We start from the raw sequence: 22443 nt of genomic DNA on the forward strand, positions 1-22443 counted from the left end.
TGTATTTGGCTATAGACAACATAGTTGAAAGAACACAGGTTATGTGCCTGAGGTTGAATTTTTTTGCCGTGCTACTTATTTTGTACCTGTTACTGGTCCAAAAGTTCATGTGCCCAGTGCTTCAGAATGTCGGAGTTTTGAATAAGGAAAGGTTTATTAAGAAGATGGGGCCTTAGAGGTTTCTCAAATTCATCTTAAGAGAGTCAGAATTCAGGCTTTTTTTTTTTTTTTTTGTCAAGGGAAGGGAGAATAGGAGGGGTAAGAAGTGATTGACAACCATATATGTCAAGGCACCAAGGAGAGCCAAAGAAGAGAGGGCAAATCTCTAAATCTCTTTGTTTCCGATCAGTGGCCCCCTGCTGGTCTGAGTTGAGTCTTGAGGCTGCAAATCTTTGATTAAACTCATTATTTTGTATTTATTTCCCCATCTCTTTGGGAGAGGTACCTTCTGGCAAGGGGTTGTTACTCCAAAAGCTCAAGCCTCAAGCAGAATTTCCTCTAATAATTAATTAGCTTATCTATAGCAGGAGCTATTAGCCCGAAGGCCATGGGAAAAGTGCAGGCTAAAATTAAGTTAGAGTCAGAGAGAGAGAGAGCGCGAGCAACTCTGTTATGTACCTTTATATAAGGTACCTCTTTAAATATACATCCTCACCTGTAAAATGAAGATATATCCACTTTAGATTGTTGCTGAGAAAATTAGTAAGATAATGTATACAAAGTTCCTAACAGAGTGCCTGGTACATAGAGGTACTCCGTAGGTGGTAATTTGTTATTAATAATAAATACACGTTTTTCCAAAAATGTTTGCCATAGAAAAATTGTGTACTAGTGGTTTAAATTTTTATTGTTGTGAATTGATATTTGGTATTAAGCCCTTCTAAAGGTGATGAAATTTTTATCCAGTGCCATGAGAAGTCTGGAAAACTTTGCTAGTTCTTTGGCAGCGATGAACAAAACCACTACCCTCCATTTAATGATGTAGTTACTCTATAGGAGAAAGGTGAACCTTGGAATTAGCTTTAAAGGGAATGTATATGCCAAGGTTTTGGTCATAGCAAACTTTCTATTAGTTGCATGAACCTATTCAAGATGTGGAGAGAAACCAGGGATGAGAAATAGGGTGCTCATGATAAATGTATTTTTCTTTTAAACAAATCTTTTTCCCCTCTTCTTCCCAGCTGCTCAGATAAAGAATTTGATGAGCCAACTAGGAACAAAGCAGGACTCAACCAAGCTACAGGAAAATCTGTGAGTAGCTTCTTCCTAACAAAGTTGGGTTTTATGAGGGCCCTTTGAGGACATTCTTAATGTCCTTGCTGCATGGCAGCTTGGGTGTCAGGCTTGTGGAGTAAGAATTCGAGGCAGTGGGACATGAGGTAGTAGCTGGATCTAGAAGAGGGGCAACAAAATGCATTAACAGTTGTGATCTCTCTCCCCTGTCTCTGAAAGTCCTTGAACTCTGGTTCTTTCTTCCCTCGGGCAGTTTAGCAGAACAGTTTAGGGAAGTAGAGAAGGGAATCCCTACTTCTCTTAAAATGTATTCTGCCTAAATGAGCCTCCTTGTTGGCAGAGAGAGTCCTGATGTTCAGAGACCATCTAATCTAGTTGGATTTCCAACTATATATAATGCTAGAAAAAAGTATTCAGAGTGACCTAAGAGGAATCTGAGAGAATAGTGGACTGGTAGTAGGGACTTGTGATTCTTTTTATTACATCCTTCTTGAGTCCATTTCTGCTTTTAGAAGTCCTAGTCTTCATCCTTAAAATATACTGAACAATGTGCTTTGTTTCTGGTCCTAGACATTGTGAGTAAGAGAATGACTTACTACTTTGAGATTTTCCAGGGAGATGTGAGATATCTCTGGATCTGAAAGTACTGTCAGGGATAGTCAGGCTTAACCTTTGTAGAAATGGCTAGATAGCAGGGGGGAACCATGACTGACTGCAGCTCTTTATGTGTTTCCACTGCCTTCCAATCCCACTTAATATACTGTATCTTCTTCCTTCTTAATGTCTTTCCCCCTCTACTTCTTAAATGTTTACTCAGGATAAAGCTTCTTGTTTTAGAGGAAAGAAAGAAATCTGGAAAAATTTGGATGTTCTTTGAGGGGGTGATGAACACAACCACCTGCATAAAACCACCAGCAAAGTTAAGCATAAAAGAACAATGGAAAGTCAAGGCCAAAGCTAAAAAAGCACCAGCTTTAAGCAAGAACTTGGGAATAGATCTTTGGAGGTTCCCTAGGGCAGGAGCTGTGCTTTTAATGCACATTTCATCCAACACCAGTGCCTGGATTTGGTCTCTAGGCAGTGGACTGTGACAGACAGTAACCATGCAGAACTCCTGGGTAATCCAGTGTGAGAGTTTTGTGAGAGAGTTTAATGTGTTAAAACTATTAGATTTAGGTGTGGGGCAGTTGCTCTTATATTACTTTCAGAACTGCTGATAGGCTTTTTTCTCCCCAAAGAGTTAAAATATCTGATCAGCAGGTTTCCTTGAGGTAGGTTCTTTCTACTCAGTAAGCTGAAGGAACCTTGAAGTGGGTATCACTGGGTAGTATTTCTGTAGGTTTTTTCGTGAATCTGGGCATCTAGGAATCAATCCATTTCTTAAGTGCCCTTTCATTCTCTGCATTGTGGGACACTCTGAGAACAAACTGATAGTAACTATAATAGTGCTCAAGAAGTGAGAGCATCCTGAAACATGTCTTTTTTCTCTTAGGCAACAGTTACAACACTCTACAAATCAGCTTGCCAAGGAAACAAATGAATTACTGAAGGAATTAGGGTCCTTACCCCTTCCCTTATCTACTTCAGAACAGGTTGGTATTCTCTGTTTTTGTTTGTTTTGTTTTTAATAGGAAGGACTTTGTTTTGATAGAAAGGCAGTGTGTGAAACAGAAATATCTTGGCCTTTGGTGCTAGACTTTCTCTAAAACTCAATTTCATTATCAGTAAAATGGGGATATGTGGCTGTTGTGACAAGAGAAACAATGTACGCACCAGATTTTGCAAAGTGCTTGGCACTTAATAGGTACTCAATATGTGGTGGCTATTAGTAATTAATGTTAGTAATAACATTAATATATTAATAAAATGGGTTTAACTGAAGAGGAATCTCAATATTTGCATCTCTTTGGGTTTGGCTAACAGCTTCACATTTTCAGGCTGATCCTAGTTTGTTTTGTATCCAGTATCTGTAAATTTCAATCATATGTCTTTTATATTTTGTAGTTAATTTAATGTCCCATGAATTTTTCATAGGTCTCAGGTTGAGGAAATGCTTGAGGAAAAAGATTTCTCGTTTCAAGTCATTATATTCAGTGGCCCTATAATAGTGCTCAAAAACATACTTTTTGTAGAGATTCATTTATTGTTCCCTTGATACACCATGCCTTTTGCTTATCATTCATGTTCTACCTCAAATCTACACCTGTTGTGAGTCCATTTTGCCTTTCGTCTCTATACTATTCATGGGGAACACTTAACTTATATCACTTATTATTATTGAAGTTTTTAAATGATTATGTCTAATCTCTGATGGCTCTACAGATGAAACTTACAACTTCCTTTTCCTAGGTTGTCTGTGAGTTGTGGCTATTGGAACATAAAATAATTTTTATATGTTGTGACCATCATTTAAAAAAAACCCAGTAGAAATAGAGTATGTACCATGTAAGGAGGGTAAATATCGTTACATGAAACATTTGTTTCATATGTATGTGTGTATATGGTACTAGGTCAAGGTGTTACCTTCTTACTGTGTCTCTCCATCAAAAAATTTGGTAATCGCTAGTTTAACCCATACCTGGAAAGCTGTTTAATGTTCAGTCTTTGGCATTTTGTCACCCCCTTGCACAAAAAGGAGGATTCAAGGCTAGATGCTTTGTCATCCTGCTACAAAGCAGTTATAATGAAAAGTAATCATCATGTAATCACCCTTTGGTTATCCATTTGTGCACTATTTGTTTTAGTTGTTACTCATGCCGATATTTCAATCATGGACCAAGTCCTCCTTGCCATCCAATATCTTTAAATTGTTCCCAAATCACTCCTTCCTCCTCCTAGCTGTGCATTTAGGAAATACATACTTGTAGATAATAGTAGTAATAAAAAGGGAGCCCAAGTGTCTGATGCAAACAGGGTATTGAAAGTAGTTAAGAGTTAAGTAGTAGCCTAAGCAAAATATAAATAGAAAGTTAAATCTGCTACCAAAAAAAAAATGCATCTATTGTATTTCAAAATCAAAAAGAAATTACTTTTGGATGTATGCTATTATTCCTTTCCATTATCTTGAATTGTTAAGAACACGAAATAAATCCATAAGAATAATTTTTTGATTCCCTTCCTTCTATTGTATTGATACTTTTCTCTTTCACTTCTTTCACTGACTAATTAATTTTAGCCCCATTACCTTTTTTTTTTTTTTTTTTTTTTTGCTGTACATCAAACCATGCATTCCACGTTTCAGCATTTTTTCATACTTATGTACTGTCATTTGTGATCTTCTAGTTGCCAAAGCCAGTGGCCTTTTTTGGGTTCTTACTCACTTTTCTTCTCTGATTCATTTGATCCTCTTGCCCTTCCTGTCTTCACTGAAACTGTCTTCTTTGCATGATTCCCTTTCATTTTGTCCCCCAACTCTCTCTGGTCATTTCTTTCTGGCTTATCTTCTCTAACCCCAGGTAGAGTCTCAGCCTCTTTTTCTGACTCTACAGTTTCTTAAAAGTGGGCATACCCCAAGGGTCTGCATTGATCTTGTAATTTTCTCACTTTGTGCTTTCTCTCTCAGGAGTCCTCTCTGCTTTTATGAGTTCCCTGTCACTTTTATGAGCACAACCCCTAATCTTTTTCCAGCCCTGTTTCTAAGCCTCTGACAACTACTTGGCCCATATTGCCAATTCCTGTTCTGATATCTCTTCTTGAATATACTGTCTTCATCTAAAATTTAATGTGTTGTCTTATACTGAAGTCTTCCTTTTTTACTCAAACCCCTTAACTAAGCTAATTGGCAATATTTACTGTCATAGAAAAATTTGAACCTTTCGACCTAATATTTCTACTCACAAATTTATCCTGAGGGAAAAGTGTTCTAAGAGAAAAAAAATAAGTACTCTGGAGCCAGATATCCTGGGTTTGAATTCTATCTGTGCCGCTTACTGTGTGGCCCTAGGCAAATATTAACCTCCTTGTGCCTCTATAAAACAGGGACTATAATAGTACCTAATTCATATAGGTCGTTATATGGATTAAATGAGCTATTATATGAAGTACTTATTCCTGACACTTGGTAAGCACTATATAAATATTAGCTATTATAATGGGGCTCAATTTATTAGCTTTATAATGATTTAAAAGTGGGAAAAATTTAGAAGGAATATTTACATAAAATTTACTAGATCAGCTTGATGGAATATTATGTAACAAAGACCATAATTGTGAAGAGCATAGTGACATGGAGAATGTTTATGATATACTTAAAGGAGAGTATTTTTGGATGGTGAGATTTTAGGGAATGATGTTTTTTCTTCCTTTTTATTACAATGTTTATGAAAAAATAAAAATTTCAGGAAAAGGAAAAAAAGGTCCACATCTAAATTTGCTTTCAGTAGTACCATTACTCTTTCAGGTGTGAAATTTGAGTCATTTACTCTATCCCCTTCCCCCATGGTCATTCACTAAGTCATAGTGTTTCTTTAATTCATTTCTTTGTGTTCCCATTACTTATACAATATCCTCCTAACCTTAAACCAAGACTATTGCAGTAATCATTTTGACTTTCTTTTTTCCATTCCATGTTGTATACTACCACAGACTAATTTTTCTAAGTTATCATTTTGTATTCCTCATGTTCCCTCCTCAGAAGTCTTAATATTCCATTGTTCTTTAGAGGTTGAGTCCCAATATCATTAGTTTGGCATTTAAAACCCCGTGTGGTCAGCCCCTACCCTGCCTTTTCAATTTTATCTTTTAGTTATTCTCATGAAAAAAAAAAAAACAACCTTTTGTTCCATTCCAGTCAAACTATCTCCTTACAGATTCTTTTAAAATTTCTACCAACATGCCTTTCCTCACACTGTCCTCTTGCCTGGATTTGCCTAATCCCTCCTCTCTGCTTATTCACACCTTTTTCTACCTCCTCTTGCAGGCTTTTTAACCAATTGAATTCTTACCGATTATACCTGCCACTGAACTCCTATAGTACTGTTTGGATATAGCAATTATTTATAATGATTTGTTACTTATATGTCTGTCCTTTATCTAAAGATACAAGGAGTTTGAGGTCAGGAATGAGTTTTTACTTCTGTGCTCTCAGCACACAGCAGGTGTTCTCAGTTATGTGATTTTGAGATGTAGAATCAGTAAGCTTAGTTAAGGTAGCCTGTAACTATACAAAGTAGTTTTCAGGTTCTCAAAAGATTTTAAATCTCACTGTAGTGTAAAGGAAAATGATGCTATGGTTTTCAGGAAAGCTGTGAACTCAGTATAGATGAAGATAGTTTTAACATTTTAGTAAAAAATCTCTGTTCGGGTTCAGCCTGAGTCCAGAGGTTTTTATTCTGCCTTTGATTCTCCAGGGAACCAAAATTCTAAAATTGCAGTTCCCTCTGAGATTACCTTACAAGGTAAATAACACCGAATTCCCAGGTTTGTCAAAACAAAAGAAGAAAAATTCTGAGTTCACCTATAGTATTAACCAGGATTTGAGTTAACAAAAAGAAAATTTATTAATTTAAGGAAGAGTCTATTTCATAGTAATTTTCCTATTTGGGAATTTTTAGTGGATATAATTTTGCTTTAAATGGGCATTAAAATCAAATGATTTTGGGTTAATAAGAAATTTCAAGTTCTTGTTTAATTTCCTTAGCGCCAGCAGAGACTTCAGAAGGAACGCCTCATGAATGACTTCTCTGCAGCCTTAAACAATTTCCAGGCCGTGCAGAGAAGGGTATCTGAAAAGGAAAAGGAGAGTATTGCCAGAGCAAGAGCTGGATCTCGTCTTTCTGTAAGTTTATTCCCGAAAGAAGGCCGTTGCAAATTTCAGGGTATTCTTTCCTAAGTATTTTTTTCCTCTTTGACAATTAGTCTTTGTTTACTATCCCCCTAAATAATAAATATAGACATTAGCTGCTGCGAAAATGCCAGATTGGTATAACCTATGTAAAAAAAAAAATGTGTGCATGTATTGTCAAAGACTAAAAACGGATAAGCACAAAGGTTAAAAAACGTGATAGGTAGAATTATGTGTTATTTTCCTTTTTATTGTTATATTGGTCTTATGTTAAAAACTTTAAAAAAGAAAAAAGAATCTCTTTCCTAGAATATAGCAGGCTAGGTTACTTGGACTAGACTTCTCTTTGAAAAGGGTTAACAAATACTAGATTTTAATAATCCAACTCTCAAAAGTAACAAAGAGCCATGAAGATATTAAGGTCAAAATCTAAGAGAAGGTGAGTACCCAGAGAGGTAAGCAGAGCACTGAAACTGCTTTGCATTGAGTACATTTACTGAGGGCAAACTTGAACTTCAATTTTGATGTCCTCGTGGCATGAGACAAGACAAAAGTCAAAAGCCCAAAATCCATGCAAAGTGGAGAATCTAAAGGAAGATGCTTCTCAAATTAAACTGGGTCCTAAAAGACTATATTCTTAGGATATGGGTAAACCAAAAGTAAGCCCTTCTTTCCTCCTTTGAATTACAAAAAGATTGCATTCATCCTGAGCTGAGCATGTGGAGGACAGTAGGAGAGAGGGGAAATCCAGAGGATAAGTTGTACCACAAAGTAACCCTCACGCAAGTTCATACTACCTGAATGGTGCAGAAGCCTCAAACTTCAAGTAGTCCCAGGACTGCTACAGTACCTAGGTGCCAGGCAGAAGCAAGTACAAATCCTCTCAGGTTAGACGCCTTTATCCTAGCCCTGAAAGGATACCCTTAAACAATTTCCGAAGTGTGAACAGCATAGTGTTAGCAATAACCAGGTACACAAAGAAACAAATAACCCTGAATAAGAACTAATAGAAACAATAGTGAGGTGAAATAGACCCCAAAGACTTCATATAGTAGAATTATAAGAAACTGTACTTACTGTGTTTAAAGAAATAAAATAAAAATTTGAAAACCTCTGCAGAAACTACAGGGAAGCAGGAAACTGCATTTTAGAAAATCATCAAAAGATTTTCTAAAATTGAAAAATATAATATGGAAATTAAAAACATAATGGATATGTAGTTCACTAGAAAGTAAGTTAGAAGGTACTATCCAATGTGTAAGATAGGGGGTTAAGAAGTTAAATAGGGGAGAAAGGTTATGAGAAATGAAGAATGAAGTGAAAGAATAATAGTTTTAATTGGAGTTAAGGAATGAGAGTAGAACAAACAGAACAGGGATGATATTTGAAGAGATAATGGTTGATATTTTTTCAGAGCAGATGAAAGACTAATCTGTAGTTTCAAGAAGCCCAACCAGTCTTAGGAGGGATAAATAAAAGACTCATTTAGAAACATCAAAGAGAAACTTTAGAGCATCAAAGAGAAAATTATAAAAACGGCAAGGGAAAACAATAGAACATTTCAAAGATCCAATAGTTAGATTGGTAGTTGACTTCTCAACAACAGTGGAAGCTAGCAGAGTGCTGTCTTTAATGTTATGTAGGACAATAACTGCCTACTTAGGATTCAGTATCTTAGATACTTAGATATCCAGAATGAGGACTAAAGACATTTTTAGTCAAAAGAGTTTTAGTCAAAAGAGTTTGCTGTCAGCACACTTAAGAACAGTCTAAAGAATTGTACTTCAGGAAGGTGATCCCAGATGATAACCCTGAACAGCAGAAAAGAATGAAGAACAAAGAAAGTAGCTAGTAGCTAATATGTGAAAAGAAAAACCCTAAACAGGGAGGAGATATTATATGTATAACTGAAAAAGGGCTAGTATACAGAATATATAAAGAATTCCCATGAATCAGTATGAGAAAGACACAGCCCAATAGAGCAAGAGTTTCTCAAACTTTTTGATCTCAGGGCTCCATTACACTCTTAATTATTAAGGATCTCAAAGAGTTTTTGTGTGTCTCAATGACATCTATTGATAATATATTTTATTAGAAATTAAAACTGAGAAGTTTAAAAATACTTCTTAATTTATTTTTATAAATAATAATGAACCCATTACATATCAACATAAATGTAAATGAGATTTGATTAAAAACAACTTTTTCCAAAACAATAAAGAACATTTAGTGGACACTGTTTTCATTTTTGCACATCTTTTTAATGCCAGGCAGAAAAGAAGGAAGCTAGATTTTCATATCTGCTTTTGTATTAAGTCTGTTGTGATGTATTGTGTTGGCTGAGGTATCTGAAGAAAATCTAGTCTTACAGAGCTATGTAATTAGAAAAAGTATTTTAAGTAACCTCTTCAGATCATTGTTTTGTTCTTCTTTGATACTACATCAAAACTTGACAAGTTGGTTGCATTATGATATCTAAAACCATATTAATGATTTTTTAATATTCTGCTACATTAAAATCTATTGGTCTGTTTAATATTTTGATTGGATCTTTTATCCATGTTTGATTTTTATAACATGAATTTATCATTTGGAAAATATTGGTTTCCTGAGTTATGCAGGTGTTCCAAATGTTGATATATTCATTATAAAATATTTAAAAATTATATATTATCTTCAATTTTATCAGAAAAGTCTTTAGATATTGGAAGTTTGCAAGTGGTAAGTACGAGTTTTCTAGAATTTTATTTTATTTTTTTAATTCGAAAGCTAGATTTTTATCACTGGCAAAAAATATCCATTGTTTTTCTTGAAGTGAAATGCTCACATTGTTTATTTTTAAGAATTTGTCTGTCAAAATACCATCTGAATAACCACGATTGTCAGTCATTCTTTTACATGTCATATGTATAAAAGTTTGTGTATGTAAGCATATTTTATTTAAAAGTTTATATATTTTAAAATGTTCATAGAAGTTTTATATGTAAATATAAACCATGTTGAATAAGTAAAAATGATGTTCCCTGAAAGTAATATCTAGTTTGCCCACAACTCAAGTTACACTGAAGACAAGCATCATATTTCTCTCTCTTTTTTTTTTTTTCTTAAGGCAAGGCTACCCTTGGTTGACCTCACAGATTGCAAGGACCTTGTCAGTTTACAATCCCTTATTGTTTTTATTTTTATTTTTTACGCCTATGGCACCTGGTCTTCCTAGGTGGTCCCACATCCAAGTACTATCCAGGCCCTACCCTGTTTAGCTTCTGAGATCAGATGGGATTGGGCTTGTTCAGCGTGTCATGGTCATAGACTTAAACATCATATTTCTGTATGCAACAGAAGTGCTTTATGTGTACTTCCCATTTCATCGTACAGAATATTAAAAAGACAGGTATTGAGGTGTTGAGATTTAATTAATTAATACTTTTAATGACTTCGTTAAAGACAAAGCAGCTTTTTTCCCCCATATATGGTGATAAAGAATACAGTAATCCTAGCACGCTTTGGTGCCGCTACCTTGTTTTGTATTAAAGTGTCAGCAGTTTTATCTACCTTTGTTTTGCCCCATGAGTGCAAATGTTAACACAGTGAAAAAGGTGAAATGTCAACATAGTGAAAAAGTCAAATAACATTTTAGTATTATTTTGAATAATGGTCAAACGAATGGAAAGGTACTCAACTTCTTCAGTAACCATGGAATTGCAGATTAAAACCCCAATGAAATGGTATTTCATGTCTAAAAGAAGGGCAAAAAGTGTAAATCCTGTGAACACGAGGGTGGTTGTTATGGATACGATGCAACAGGAACTTTTGTAGGTGGCCAGTGGTAATATGAATTAGAACAACTGCTGGAAAACATGTGGGCTGTAACTTCAGAACACATGCACTCCTTAGGACCCAGCAGTTCTACCCTAGAGAAAACTGTATATGTTGGTACCAGGATACATGTACAAGAATGTTTATTGCAGCATTATTCGTAGGAGTCAAAAATTGGAAACTTCCAAATGTCTATCAGCAGTAGAATAGATAACTACATTGTGATATATTTATATACTATAATGTCATACGGCAAAGAAAATGAACGATGGATGGATATGGCATAATGTGTGATCCAACTAGCATGAAAGAATACAATCAGTATAATTCCATTCATGTAAAGTTCAAAATCAGGTAAAATGATATTAAATAAGGATACATATCACTAGATAGATAAAATATAAGAAAATGACTTTCACAAAGTCAAGATAATGGTTACTTTAAAGGAAGGGTGTGTTGTAACTGGAGAAGGGCACATACGTCTCAGGACACTAGCAGTGTTTTATTTCTTGGTCTGGGGAAAAGTAAAAAAAAAATTTTTTTAAACCACAGTGTTTCTCTATGTGGGTAGAATTTTAGAAATTTTTTCATTTTGCTTGTCCTTTTAATGCTATTATAAAAAGGGAAAGCTTTTAAAAAATGGGAATAGATTGCTCTTTTAACATTTTTTTCTTAGTTTTTAAATTACAAAATTAATACACGCATTAACTGGTTTTTGAAGTGAGTTTTCCACTTTAGTATCTAATATGCTCTAAGTAATCCATTAAAAAAGTCTTTGCATGTTCTGGAAATTTGTTTTTTTTCCTAGTTTTCAACTCTTTCCCTTAATCTACCTCCCTACAAATTTTAAATAGGTTATCATTATTATTTTTAATTTTCTCTCCTACCCATGCTTTCTCTATCCTGTTCAGTATGGTTTGAGCCCAAACTGCAATACAGATTTGTCTTCAACTATTTCACACCCATTTCTAGTCAAGACAGATTGCCAGAACCCTGGAGCCAAAAGATGTTGCTCCTTTATACTTTAGCTAACGGAAGCCATTGTTTTCTGTGTCTGTGACATGTTTCTGGATAATAGCAGCAATAATGCCCTCTTGCTTTTTAGGCGGAGGAGAGGCAAAGAGAGGAACAGCTCGTCTCATTTGACAGGTAAAGGAATTATTCAGACAACCTACTGGCTAGTTGAGCTGGGATTCTATACTTATGCATTTAATTTTAGAAATCAGTGATTAAAAAAAAGAGAAAGAAAGGAAGACCTAGGGTGGGTAACTTATAATCCACCAAATAAAGTCAAAACCCATGGGCTTTTCCAAGATCTTTGAATTATAGAAGGAATAATTTCAAGGTAAATAAAAAATTCCAGGAACTCTCCCTCTCCATGTCTATGTGTTGAGGAGAGAGCCTTGCTCTCTTGAAATAAGTATGAAGCCACAAATCTGCATATCAGGAGGTCTGAGTCATTGTATCTCTTAATTCAGATTTAAGTTCTTCACAGTTATTGGATCTTTGTTTACTCTTCTCTGAAATGGAGGCAACTCAACCTTCTAAGAGTATTAAAAGAAAAAGCAATTTGTATCTGAAAGATGTTTCCTTAACTTCTTCAAACTGAATCAACTACAGCAGGTCCTCAAATAATGGTGTTTTGTTCAGCATCATTTCCTTATAATGTTGACTAGGAACTTAACTCTTGTTTATATCAATTAGCCTATGGTAAAATTAGTTTTGTTGCATGTTGTTTCTCTTAAAGTTGCAGAACCTATCAACATTGAGAACTTACTGTTGTTCCATAGAAAAGTATTCGTGGATAATACATTTCAACTCTAGTTGAAAAATAAAAATTAAAAAAAATCAACCTTCCAGTTTTCCTTTTTATAAGAAGTATGTATCTTGGTTGTAATTTTAAATGATTAAAAACAAAGGAACAGTTTAAAAAGAAAAATATATTCATGGTATTAGTTAGAGCTTAAAACGTTTGGCCATAGGTATGTATCTATCCCCTCTCACTATATTATGAGGACTTCAAAGGTCTGGGGTGGTAGGCCTGGGGTGCTGTCTAATCCAGTTTTGTATCTAGTACATGGAAGCAATTCTTTAAATATTGTGGAGATGACATGATTTATGCATAGTGTTGGGAAAATGCTGAAACTGGATTTTCAAAGGGTTTCATGTCTAGTGTAATGTGTCACATACCTTTCTTCTAAATATTGGTACCCGGATAGAAGAGTTATAACATTTCACTAGCTTTTTACTTTGGTTTTCTGTTAAGAGGCATTTAACCCAAAACAATCTTCAAGAGACTTCCGAAAACCAGGCAATGTGATTCTGTTGGACTAATTAGTGAAGCACTGACAGGTCAGTTAGCCTTTTCTGCTCCACCCACTTAGTACTCAAGATACCAACTCAGTTCGCACTGTGAGAGTGCCCTGGAAGAGAATGGGCATGATACATCACTGACTTAAAATCTCTGCCTACTTTGTCTAACAAGCCCTAGCAAGATTGCAGAGTATACCCTAAAAGGGAAACAGCAAAGAGTCCCATTCCTCATAATTCTGCTTCATCTCACTCTTGCCCATGAAAGCTGGGACTTTGTTTTCTTGATATTATCAGTGCTTTGCCTCTGGATATGAAGACCATGGCCCAAAGGGATACCTGAGGAGTTGATACCTGAGTAGTTGGAGCCCTGGTAATATCTTTGGATAGGCTCTACTGACAGTAGATATGTAGACATGTCTCAAGCACACTTTGGAGAGGAGGAATCAGATAGTGTGCTTGTCTCCCTGCAGCCATGAGGAATGGAACCAGATGCAGAGCCAGGAGGATGAAGTGGCCGTCACTGAGCAGGATCTGGAACTTATTAAGGAGAGAGAAACAGCAATTCGGCAACTGGAGGTGAGAGCCAGGTCATGTTTTTTATTTGATTCAACATATCTGCACTTGGATTTTCTCTTACCAATTATGAGAAAACATGAAATGAGTCGTTGTATGATTTGGATATTATGTCTCAATATAATTGTGGTGAATTTGAACTATTCTTATGGTATTGGCAATGGTGCCCAAGAATACCCAAATCTTTTCCTCAGTCTCCATATCTTCTGTAGTCTCCATAAGAGTATTCAGGGAGAACAGAACAAGGCAAACAAATATTTTATCGTTCCTTAAGACTTTACCCTCAAACCTCAGTGCCAACCTCTAGGTTAGGTAGGGTTCTATGGGGAGCCCCTATGCTAGTCTGAATAGCCCAGAATAAAGGTAGGACAAAAAGATTGCTCCATTCTTATGCCTCCCAAAATCTAATCCTAAATTGTGGCTGTCACTTCAGTGGGTCAGAGATGTAGGAACAGTTTTTGAGATGGATGTCGAGGGAGAGGTCTCAAGGTCTTTTTTACTTGAGTTGTCAACTTTAACTTTGCACAATGACCAAAAATATCTTTAAACTTGAGTAGTTTTCTTGTCCATAGGGGTAGAAGACTGCCATCCCTGGAGGCAGTAGGGAGAAGAGAGTTGTAAAGAGGAGAAACTTTGAGCTCCTCTATAACCTTCATTGGTGGCAGCGGTTCTGAACCCTGACTGCATATTAGAATTAGTTGGATATTTTTTAAAATGCCCCGCCTCTCCTTCGCCACACACCAATAATTAGTTTGGACTATGTGAAGCTCCAGTTTTTTTGTAGGGTTAAAATGGGCAAATATCCATAACAGATCCTGGGCATAATTTTTTTACAAATTCCTCAGATATTATAATATGTGGTCAGGGTTGAGATCCACTGTCCTGGGTCTCTTTAGTGTCTGGTTTTAGCTGGGACAGTTCATCCTCAAGTTTGATTATTTTACTGCCTTCAAATATATTGTATGTTTTTTTCACCTACTATTACTAATCATCAAGTTGGTTTTCTGACATTAGAAATACTGTTATAGCAGGGAGTGAGATATATTGAGCTAAGGAAAGGAATATAAGTTAGTGGATGTCAGGAATATAATGGGCACTTCACATTCATCAGAATTAAGTCCACATTCCTTAGCCAGGCATGATTTTCATATCCAGTCATTTTCTACATCTAACACGCAAACCCTGTTCTAATGGAAAAACAACATGCTCCATATGTGTCTCCTCTACTCTCACACTACACTTTTGACACTTCTGGTTACCAAATATGTGGATGTTTTCCACAACAGGCAATTCTGTCACACCAGCTGTGTATCCTACAATTTACCTCAGTTCCGACACTATCTACCCAAAGTTAGCATCAGGTCCCACAGATTAAGCGTTCAGTCTCACATTTCAGATGCCATTCGCAAGTCCAGGTTGTCACCTGTGCTTCTGACTGACAAACTATAAATTGGAGGTTCCCATGACCCCCTCCTTGGGTTTGATTAATTTGCTAGCGTCGCTCACAGAACTCGGGAAAATAGTTTGCGTACTAGATTACTTTTATTAAAGGATACAACTCAGGAATAGGCAGATGGAAGAAATGCATAGGGAAAGGTGTGTGGGAAGGGGTGGGGAGCTTCCATGCTCTCTGTAGGTGTGCCATCATCCCAGGACTTCCACGTGTTCAGATCTCTCAGAATGCCGTTGTTTAGGATTTTTATGGAGACTTCATTGCATGGGCTTGATTGATTAAATCATTGGCCATTGGGAATTGATTCTACCACTAGAGTCTCTCCCCTCCCCAGAATGGGACTGAAAGTTTCTAACCTAATCACTAGGGATATTTCCTTGTCGACCATGCTCTAGCCAAAAGTCAAGTCATTAATACAAACTCGTGTATTTGAAAGGGGCTTGTTATGAATAACAAAAGACACTTTTATCCTTTAACACTTTGGAAATTCTAAGGGTTTTAGGAGCTCTGCTGGGAATGGGATGAAGACAAAACATATATTTGTTATAAATTACAGTATCACATTTTCGTTCAGCCGGGATGGCTTATTTGCCCTTTCTTTTTATATGGCTTCTCTTTTTGCTTCAAGGCACAACTCAAGTCCTAATTTTTTCTCCTCTGCACAATGTTCTATATCATTTATTAGTCATTACCCATATAAAGCCCTTCTTATTTATCTTATGTACTGATCCCCTTAACCCCCAGTTAGCTATTAAGCCCCTTTATATCCACAGCAACTAGCAGACTATTAGCCAGTAATTGAGATGCTGGCAAGAACTATTCTTGTCAAATTATGATTAGGAATTCATTGCTTTCAAGGTTTTTTTATTGTAGCATTTTAAGAGGCAGTGTATTTCCATTGAAATAGCATAGCCTTTAGAGATCTAATCTTGGCTTCAATGCCCATAGAGTTACTAAATGATTAAATATAAAGGAGACATGGTAACATAATGAAAACATCCTGAACTTTTAATTCTCAATTCTGCCACTTGCTAGCTATGAGACCTTGGGACAAGTCATTAAATTTCTCTGAGCCCCAGTTTTCTCTCCTGTAGAATGGGGGGATAATACATGTCTCATTGAGGTGTCATAGGGACCAATTAAGTAATAGTTGATAGTAGCTAATACCATGAAGTGCTTATTGCACAGTTCTAAGAACTATATATATGATTTATAAGCCTTAAAAAATGTGTTAATAACTTTAGGTAAGTTACTAACTTTAGATAAGTAGAGGAAATGAATCTTCTAACATGTTGCTTAATGTTAATTGTTTTTTGTGTTCCTTAGGCCGACATTTTGGATGTCAATCAGATTTTTAAAGATTTGGCCATGATGATCCATGACCAGGGTGATCTGATTGGTATGTATTATTAATACTTTTACGTAGAGATGAGTTGATAGTATTTATATGTCAAGAAGTCAGTAAAATGTGTCTTTGGAATTTAAGAATACCATTTAAAAATTTATTAAATTAATTTTCTTAGCAATTTTTATATGTGGTAAAATAAAGAAGTTTAAGTGAGGCCTCCATGAATGTTCAGCTTCATTTACTTGCCATAGCCTCTTGGTAAGTCTGGCTGTTTAGAGAAATAACTCTCAGCCTCCCAGCATTATCTCCAGAAACTTGCACAATTATGGGATTAGTAACTCCTTCTTAAGCTTTTTTATTTAGAAATAATTTCAAGTTTGTAAAAAGTTGCAAAAATATATACTACAAGGAAATCTTTTATAACTTTTACACAGACTTACCTCTTGTTAACATTCTGCCCCATTTACTTTTGCTCTTGCTCTTTCTATATATGGGTTAAACAAAATATTTTAACATCTATGGCTGAAAGTCTTTTTAAAAGAAAGAGTTTATTAAGCCATTGCTAGCAAAAAAAAAAAAGAAGACTAGTCTTGGGGCATGGAGTCTGCAGCATGGCTAGGTAGGAGAGACAACATGTCTATTGCCCCTGAGTTTTGCAAGTGTTTTTTATACATCATGTAGCGGGGAGAAAGGTGTAAGCTGTTCTGGAAGAATTTACATTAGCTATAGACACGGGATGGGAGAAGGTGAAGCGGAGCTATTACTGGGACAGGTGCCGCAGAGACAGGAAGGAAGAAGTGCCCACTCTGGTGGGTTGGCGGTGAGCAGCAGGTGGAAAGTTGATTAGAAGCGGAGGCTCCTGGGGTTCTCTGATGCCTGGCTCTTCTCTCTTTTGGATTATTGTGGAAATAGCCAACTGGAAATTTATCCTAAATTCCAACAGTTGTATAGGAATGTGAACAGTTTTGTCAGAGCTGGTCCACAGCTCTTAACAGGTTAACTGTGCTGTCTCTTTCACTTCCCTGGCCACTGTAATTTTAACTTAGAACACCTTAGAAGTTTTCTTCTTGTCATATGTATATACGTAATTTTTTCCGAGCCACTTGTGAGTGAGTTGTATACTTCATAACTTTTTCCGTAAATGTTTCAGTGTTTATTTCCAAAGAATAGGGCTGTTCTCTTATGGAGTTAGTAACTTTTGATTTCATAGCTGGACCCATAACCGCATAAGTCTGTTCAAGTTACAGTCTTGAAACATCTGAGTTTGGTAAAACATCCACTGCTCTTCTCTTTTGCAGATAGCATAGAAGCCAATGTGGAAAGCTCAGAGGTGCATGTAGAAAGAGCTACTGATCAGTTACAGCGAGCTGCTTACTATCAGGTAAAAGCAGGTACCAGGGAAAGTCACTCTGTGCTGCAGACTTTATGGGCCATCAGAGTACACTGACACATTATGAACAGCTGCAGTCTTTTGCTTAAGCTTAAGTTGGAGGCGAGTGGTCATAATTGACACCCAGTTCCATTTTTAGTATTTTCCTTTGCAGAGAGATCTACAAAAAGGTGTCAAACTTTGAATAAACTTACATACAAGCCTCTCAGCTACAAAGCTAACCTCATATCTATCATGCTATCTAAATCTGGTTGAAGGCTAACTTTATAGTTAAACAAGTAAAATTTGTTTCAGTTATGATAATAATTGGTACAAAGTAGGTCTTTGCAGATATGTTGACTGTTGCCAACAGAGTAGACATAGAATCAATTCTGACTGCTATTTATCTATGAAAAAAATACATGTTTATCATTTTGCAGTTATTTATCTGAATAAAAAGAGGTTAATCACATTCTACTTTCTATAAAGTGATATTCTTTTACATATAGTTGAAACTAGTTTTATGATTTTTATCTGAGTCTTTATCTCAATGTACTGATATTGTGAGTGAGGTTCTTCTCATTTCACAATTGGGTGTTGCACGGCTTTTTTAAAATAAAGTGTTTCAGTCATTTTCCATGTTCCTAGGATAGCTGTATTTTACCTGGGAATATTCTTAAATTTGTTTGTAATAATAGCGTTTCCTTTTAAAAACTGAGTGATGACTTTAGTATTCAACAGCAAAGGAACAATCAAGTAAATTATCTACATTCACTTAATGTTATATTATGTAGGAATTAAAAGATCTTTATGAAGAGTTTATAATGAATTTTTTATGCTAAACGTTAAGTGAGAAAAACATCAAACCTCGTAAGTATGATCCCAATTATATGAACTAACAATTTGCATAGATAAAAGATCAGAAGGAATTATAATAAAAATGTCAATAGTTTTATATCTGGGTGATTATTTTCCCTTCTTTCTGCTTGTCTATATTTTTTATAATGAACATAAAATTTTATGAGGTATAAAACCTTTATTAAAATACACATGCCCAAATAACTTATTTTATTGCAAATAATGCCTAGCAGTATTGGTATAAATACTTACTTTGCTAACTTGTATTTGGGAGCCTTGAATTAGAACTTGTACTACTACTGCCCAGTGCTGGTAACTGTTGAGATTTTAGGAAGGTCTCCACATATTCATGCATGGATAGAGTTAATTTTGAATTACCAGGAGGCAGATTTCTGAAGCACTCTTGGCATCTTAGATATAAAAGTTTCACTTGTTTCATGAGTGTCTTCTATACATATTTCCCTCCAGAAAAAATCTCGCAAGAAGATCTGTATCCTGGTGCTTGTCCTGTCAGTGATTGCTGCTCTCTTCGGATTTATTATGTGGCTAGTTTATAAAAAGTGATCGCCTCAGAGCCTTCTCCCACTGAACTGTTTTCAAAAGCAAGTGCTTGCTGGAGCTTTGCCAGAACAAACTGATCACAAGAAGAGAACATACACCAGAACATCCTGTAATAATTTAGTTAGAAACTAACTACTAACTAGTCCTATGGAGACAGTATTTATCAATTTATGTACACATTTTATTGATTTTTCAAATTAGGAATTAATTTATGTGGATTTTGCTTTTTCTTCTATTCTGATTGCCCTTCATTCCAAGTGTTTAATGCAAATTCCATTCTAGATATTCTTGTTTTGACAGGTGACACTACAGTCTTATAAATTGTCTTTTTATGTGTATACAAGATTTACCTTTTTACTAGCAACTGAGATAGAATTACTTTCTGGCACCCAACACAATGGAGTCTGTCAGAAAATGTATATATAATAAGCCAGCAATTTCTATTATTTAACATTTTAATTTGAATTTATAAGAAGCCTATTATCTATGTGCTTTGAAAGATTTTGGCACTGTATTTAAGTAGAAAGTAAAAAATTGCACACACGATCCAGATTAAATAAGTATCTGATTGAGCTGGCCAGTTTTGGGGGTACATGTTAATCTGGGTTTAAAGTTTACTTTATTATCTGCTAGTGTCATCCACAGCAGTTCGTCCCTATACACACTAACCATCCTATTCACTTTTTGAAGAGATTAATTTAATTAACACTCCAAAGGGTTCCTCTCCTACCTGTCTGTATAGAAAGGGATAATTAGATGAAGAAGCATGCTTTTGGAAAGCAAATAGGAATTGTTTGGAATGATTTAATTGTTTTGTTGTTCAGTTGTGGTTCTACATTCCTGGTGAATGATGAATGTTGCTGTCAAAAAGCTGCCCCTCCCCTATGAGGGTCGCTGGGTATTTGATGGCAGGAAGATTTTAAAAGCTAGATTGAAGTTGTTTTAAAATTTAGTTCTGTGAAACTGGCGATAAAGCAAAGAAAAGGTTCATTTTTGTAAATAATACTGGTTTGGAATAGTGATGTTAGACATCTTAACTTATGAACAAGACATTAATCTCTCCATGCATAGTTTTAGAAAAAAAATGTTTCAATAAAAGATTGTTGTCTTGTAATATAAATGTTGTCCACCTCCCTTCTTCATAGGTCTAGAGCAGTTAAAGGAAATGTAATTTCTTTAGGCTGTCATATAAATGTGAATTGGGCCAACAATTTCAGTTCATCCTTTAGAGAATTAAAGCATTTGGCTACCCTGGATATATATTTATATTACTTTCTTCTACTTTCTTTAATGTGAACCTTCTTTTACTAAACTAATGTGAACAGCAAGGAAAGAAGGGTCCAGATGCATACGTTTCTTTGCACTCTTGCACTGTTCTACCCACTTAATACAAATAAACATTTTAAAAGCTTTTGTAGTAAGTTTTTATGAGTTAATATCCTAATGCGGTAGATATTAGATAATGTACTGTCCTGAGAAAAATTGAGACCTGCAAGAAGACTGGAGTTTTAAGTAAGGATTGGTTTGGGGGCGGTATACGGGCTGCTGCAGTTCCTTCCTTGAAAAACAGGATAGAGCTACTGGAGTATCACAGAAGCCCAAGCAGCAGCTTCAGAGCTAACTCCTTGGTTCTACGATCAACTGCCTCTTTGGCTCCAAATCAAAGCTGGACTTGGATACATCATTTGTAAAGTTCCAAGCAAAAAAAAAGTCTTGTTGTGAAAAACTATTTCAGTTTGGGTAAAATGAAGCCACCATAGTTCTGTTCTATGTAACACAGTTCTAATACTATGTAATCCATTGGTGGTGATAATAGTGGTCATAGGTAGCAAATATAACCTTGGCCTGGAATTCGTGGCAGTTGCCAAGAGGTTCTGCTAAATGGTCCTAATAAACCTGTTCATAGAATCCTCTTTATTTGTGCTTCGTTCATCATTGGGGGGCACCATGATCTAGGACAGTGGTTCTTGATTCTGGCTTCCCATTAGAAACCAAAAATACCGATACCTAGGTGCCCCTGCCACAAGATTCTAATTTAGTTTGGAATATAGCCTAGGCATAGGGACTTTAAAAAGCTTCAGCTAATTCTCATCTGTAACCATTGTTGAGAACTATTGGTTTGGAGGTTAAAAACTAGACAGATACAGAAGGCCTGAAAAATCTTCGCTCTTCCATGAACTCACTGTAGGTGTTAGGACAAATCATTTAACCCATAGGCCCCAATGTATCTCAACAGCTCTCTTCTAGCTGTGAAATTCTCTGATTATAAGGACCACAAGGGTTTGGTCTGAACATACAAATTCTATTTGTTTCTGTATGTATTTTATCTTCTTATTTCTTTGTGGAATGTTCTAGAAGTATTAGATCTAGCATTCTCTCTTAAAACTGTAGTACTGTATAGGGTAAAGTAGAAATTTCAGGCTGGCTACTTTATCTAAGAATGTTCCAGAACAAGAACTTACTAGCTGCTAGACTGATGCTCCCAGGATAGGTTTATTTGTTTGTTTTTTGTTTTGTTAAGGGGTGGTGATACAATGCATCGTACCATTGGGCAGAAATATCAAAATGAAATCACCATTCAGTCATTGCAAAATAAAACACCCTGAGCCTCCATTCCATTTTGTTTTGTTTTTCTTCTGTTCAAAGGCTGTCCTCAGTCATGGGAATGAAGCTTTTGCTTTTGGTCACTAAATGCAGACCAAATCCAACTCAGATTTCAGTCTATCCTGTTTCCTAGGACTAGGAATCACCTGCTTCCTCCTGAGTTTTCTAAGCATGTTTAGGGTATCCCTAGGTTTCAAAGAATTTTTCAGTATTGCCTTACAAAACACAACTAGTTTAGAATCTCCATTTAATCTGGAAATAGTATGAAAGGTTTTAATTCCCAACCCCTGATCCTACTTTTAGGCCAACTGAGTAGTTTATTTTAATACTATCCAAAGTGAAATTTGATTGACAAAGTAGCATTTAATTTTTAAAGATAAACTTGAAATAATACAATTTTTAATGTTGGACTGTGATTAAGGACTGAGTTTTTACAAGTCCATGGAAAAATGAGAAAAATGATGTGGTCTTTTTAAAGCACTGTCTTTGAGGCTGAGCTAATGACGTCCCAACTTTTTTAAAAGTGTATTTCA

At 35.7% G+C, this 22443-nt stretch overlaps 1 protein-coding gene and 1 pseudogene across 1 annotated transcript in view; one reads left to right on the forward strand and one right to left on the reverse strand.

The window, feature by feature from the left end:
* The window catches only part of STX12 (syntaxin 12), a 32293-nt gene extending 11576 nt beyond the window's left edge, over positions 1-20717 (forward strand). The window contains exons 2-9 of the mRNA XM_016132021.2: positions 1182-1251; positions 2726-2825; positions 6872-7009; positions 11937-11980; positions 13615-13720; positions 16497-16569; positions 17817-17899; positions 19214-20717. Of these exons, the coding sequence (XP_015987507.1) occupies positions 1182-1251; positions 2726-2825; positions 6872-7009; positions 11937-11980; positions 13615-13720; positions 16497-16569; positions 17817-17899; positions 19214-19309 (710 nt within the window). The 3' untranslated portion in view covers positions 19310-20717. The remainder of the gene's footprint in view (positions 1-1181; positions 1252-2725; positions 2826-6871; positions 7010-11936; positions 11981-13614; positions 13721-16496; positions 16570-17816; positions 17900-19213) is intronic.
* On the reverse strand, positions 10208-10326 carry LOC118605272 (annotated as a pseudogene).
* Positions 20718-22443: the final 1726 nt, after the last annotated feature.

This window comes from Rousettus aegyptiacus, unplaced genomic scaffold (assembly GCF_014176215.1).
Source record: "Rousettus aegyptiacus isolate mRouAeg1 unplaced genomic scaffold, mRouAeg1.p scaffold_m13_p_1, whole genome shotgun sequence".
Classification (NCBI taxonomy): Eukaryota; Metazoa; Chordata; class Mammalia; order Chiroptera; family Pteropodidae; genus Rousettus; species Rousettus aegyptiacus.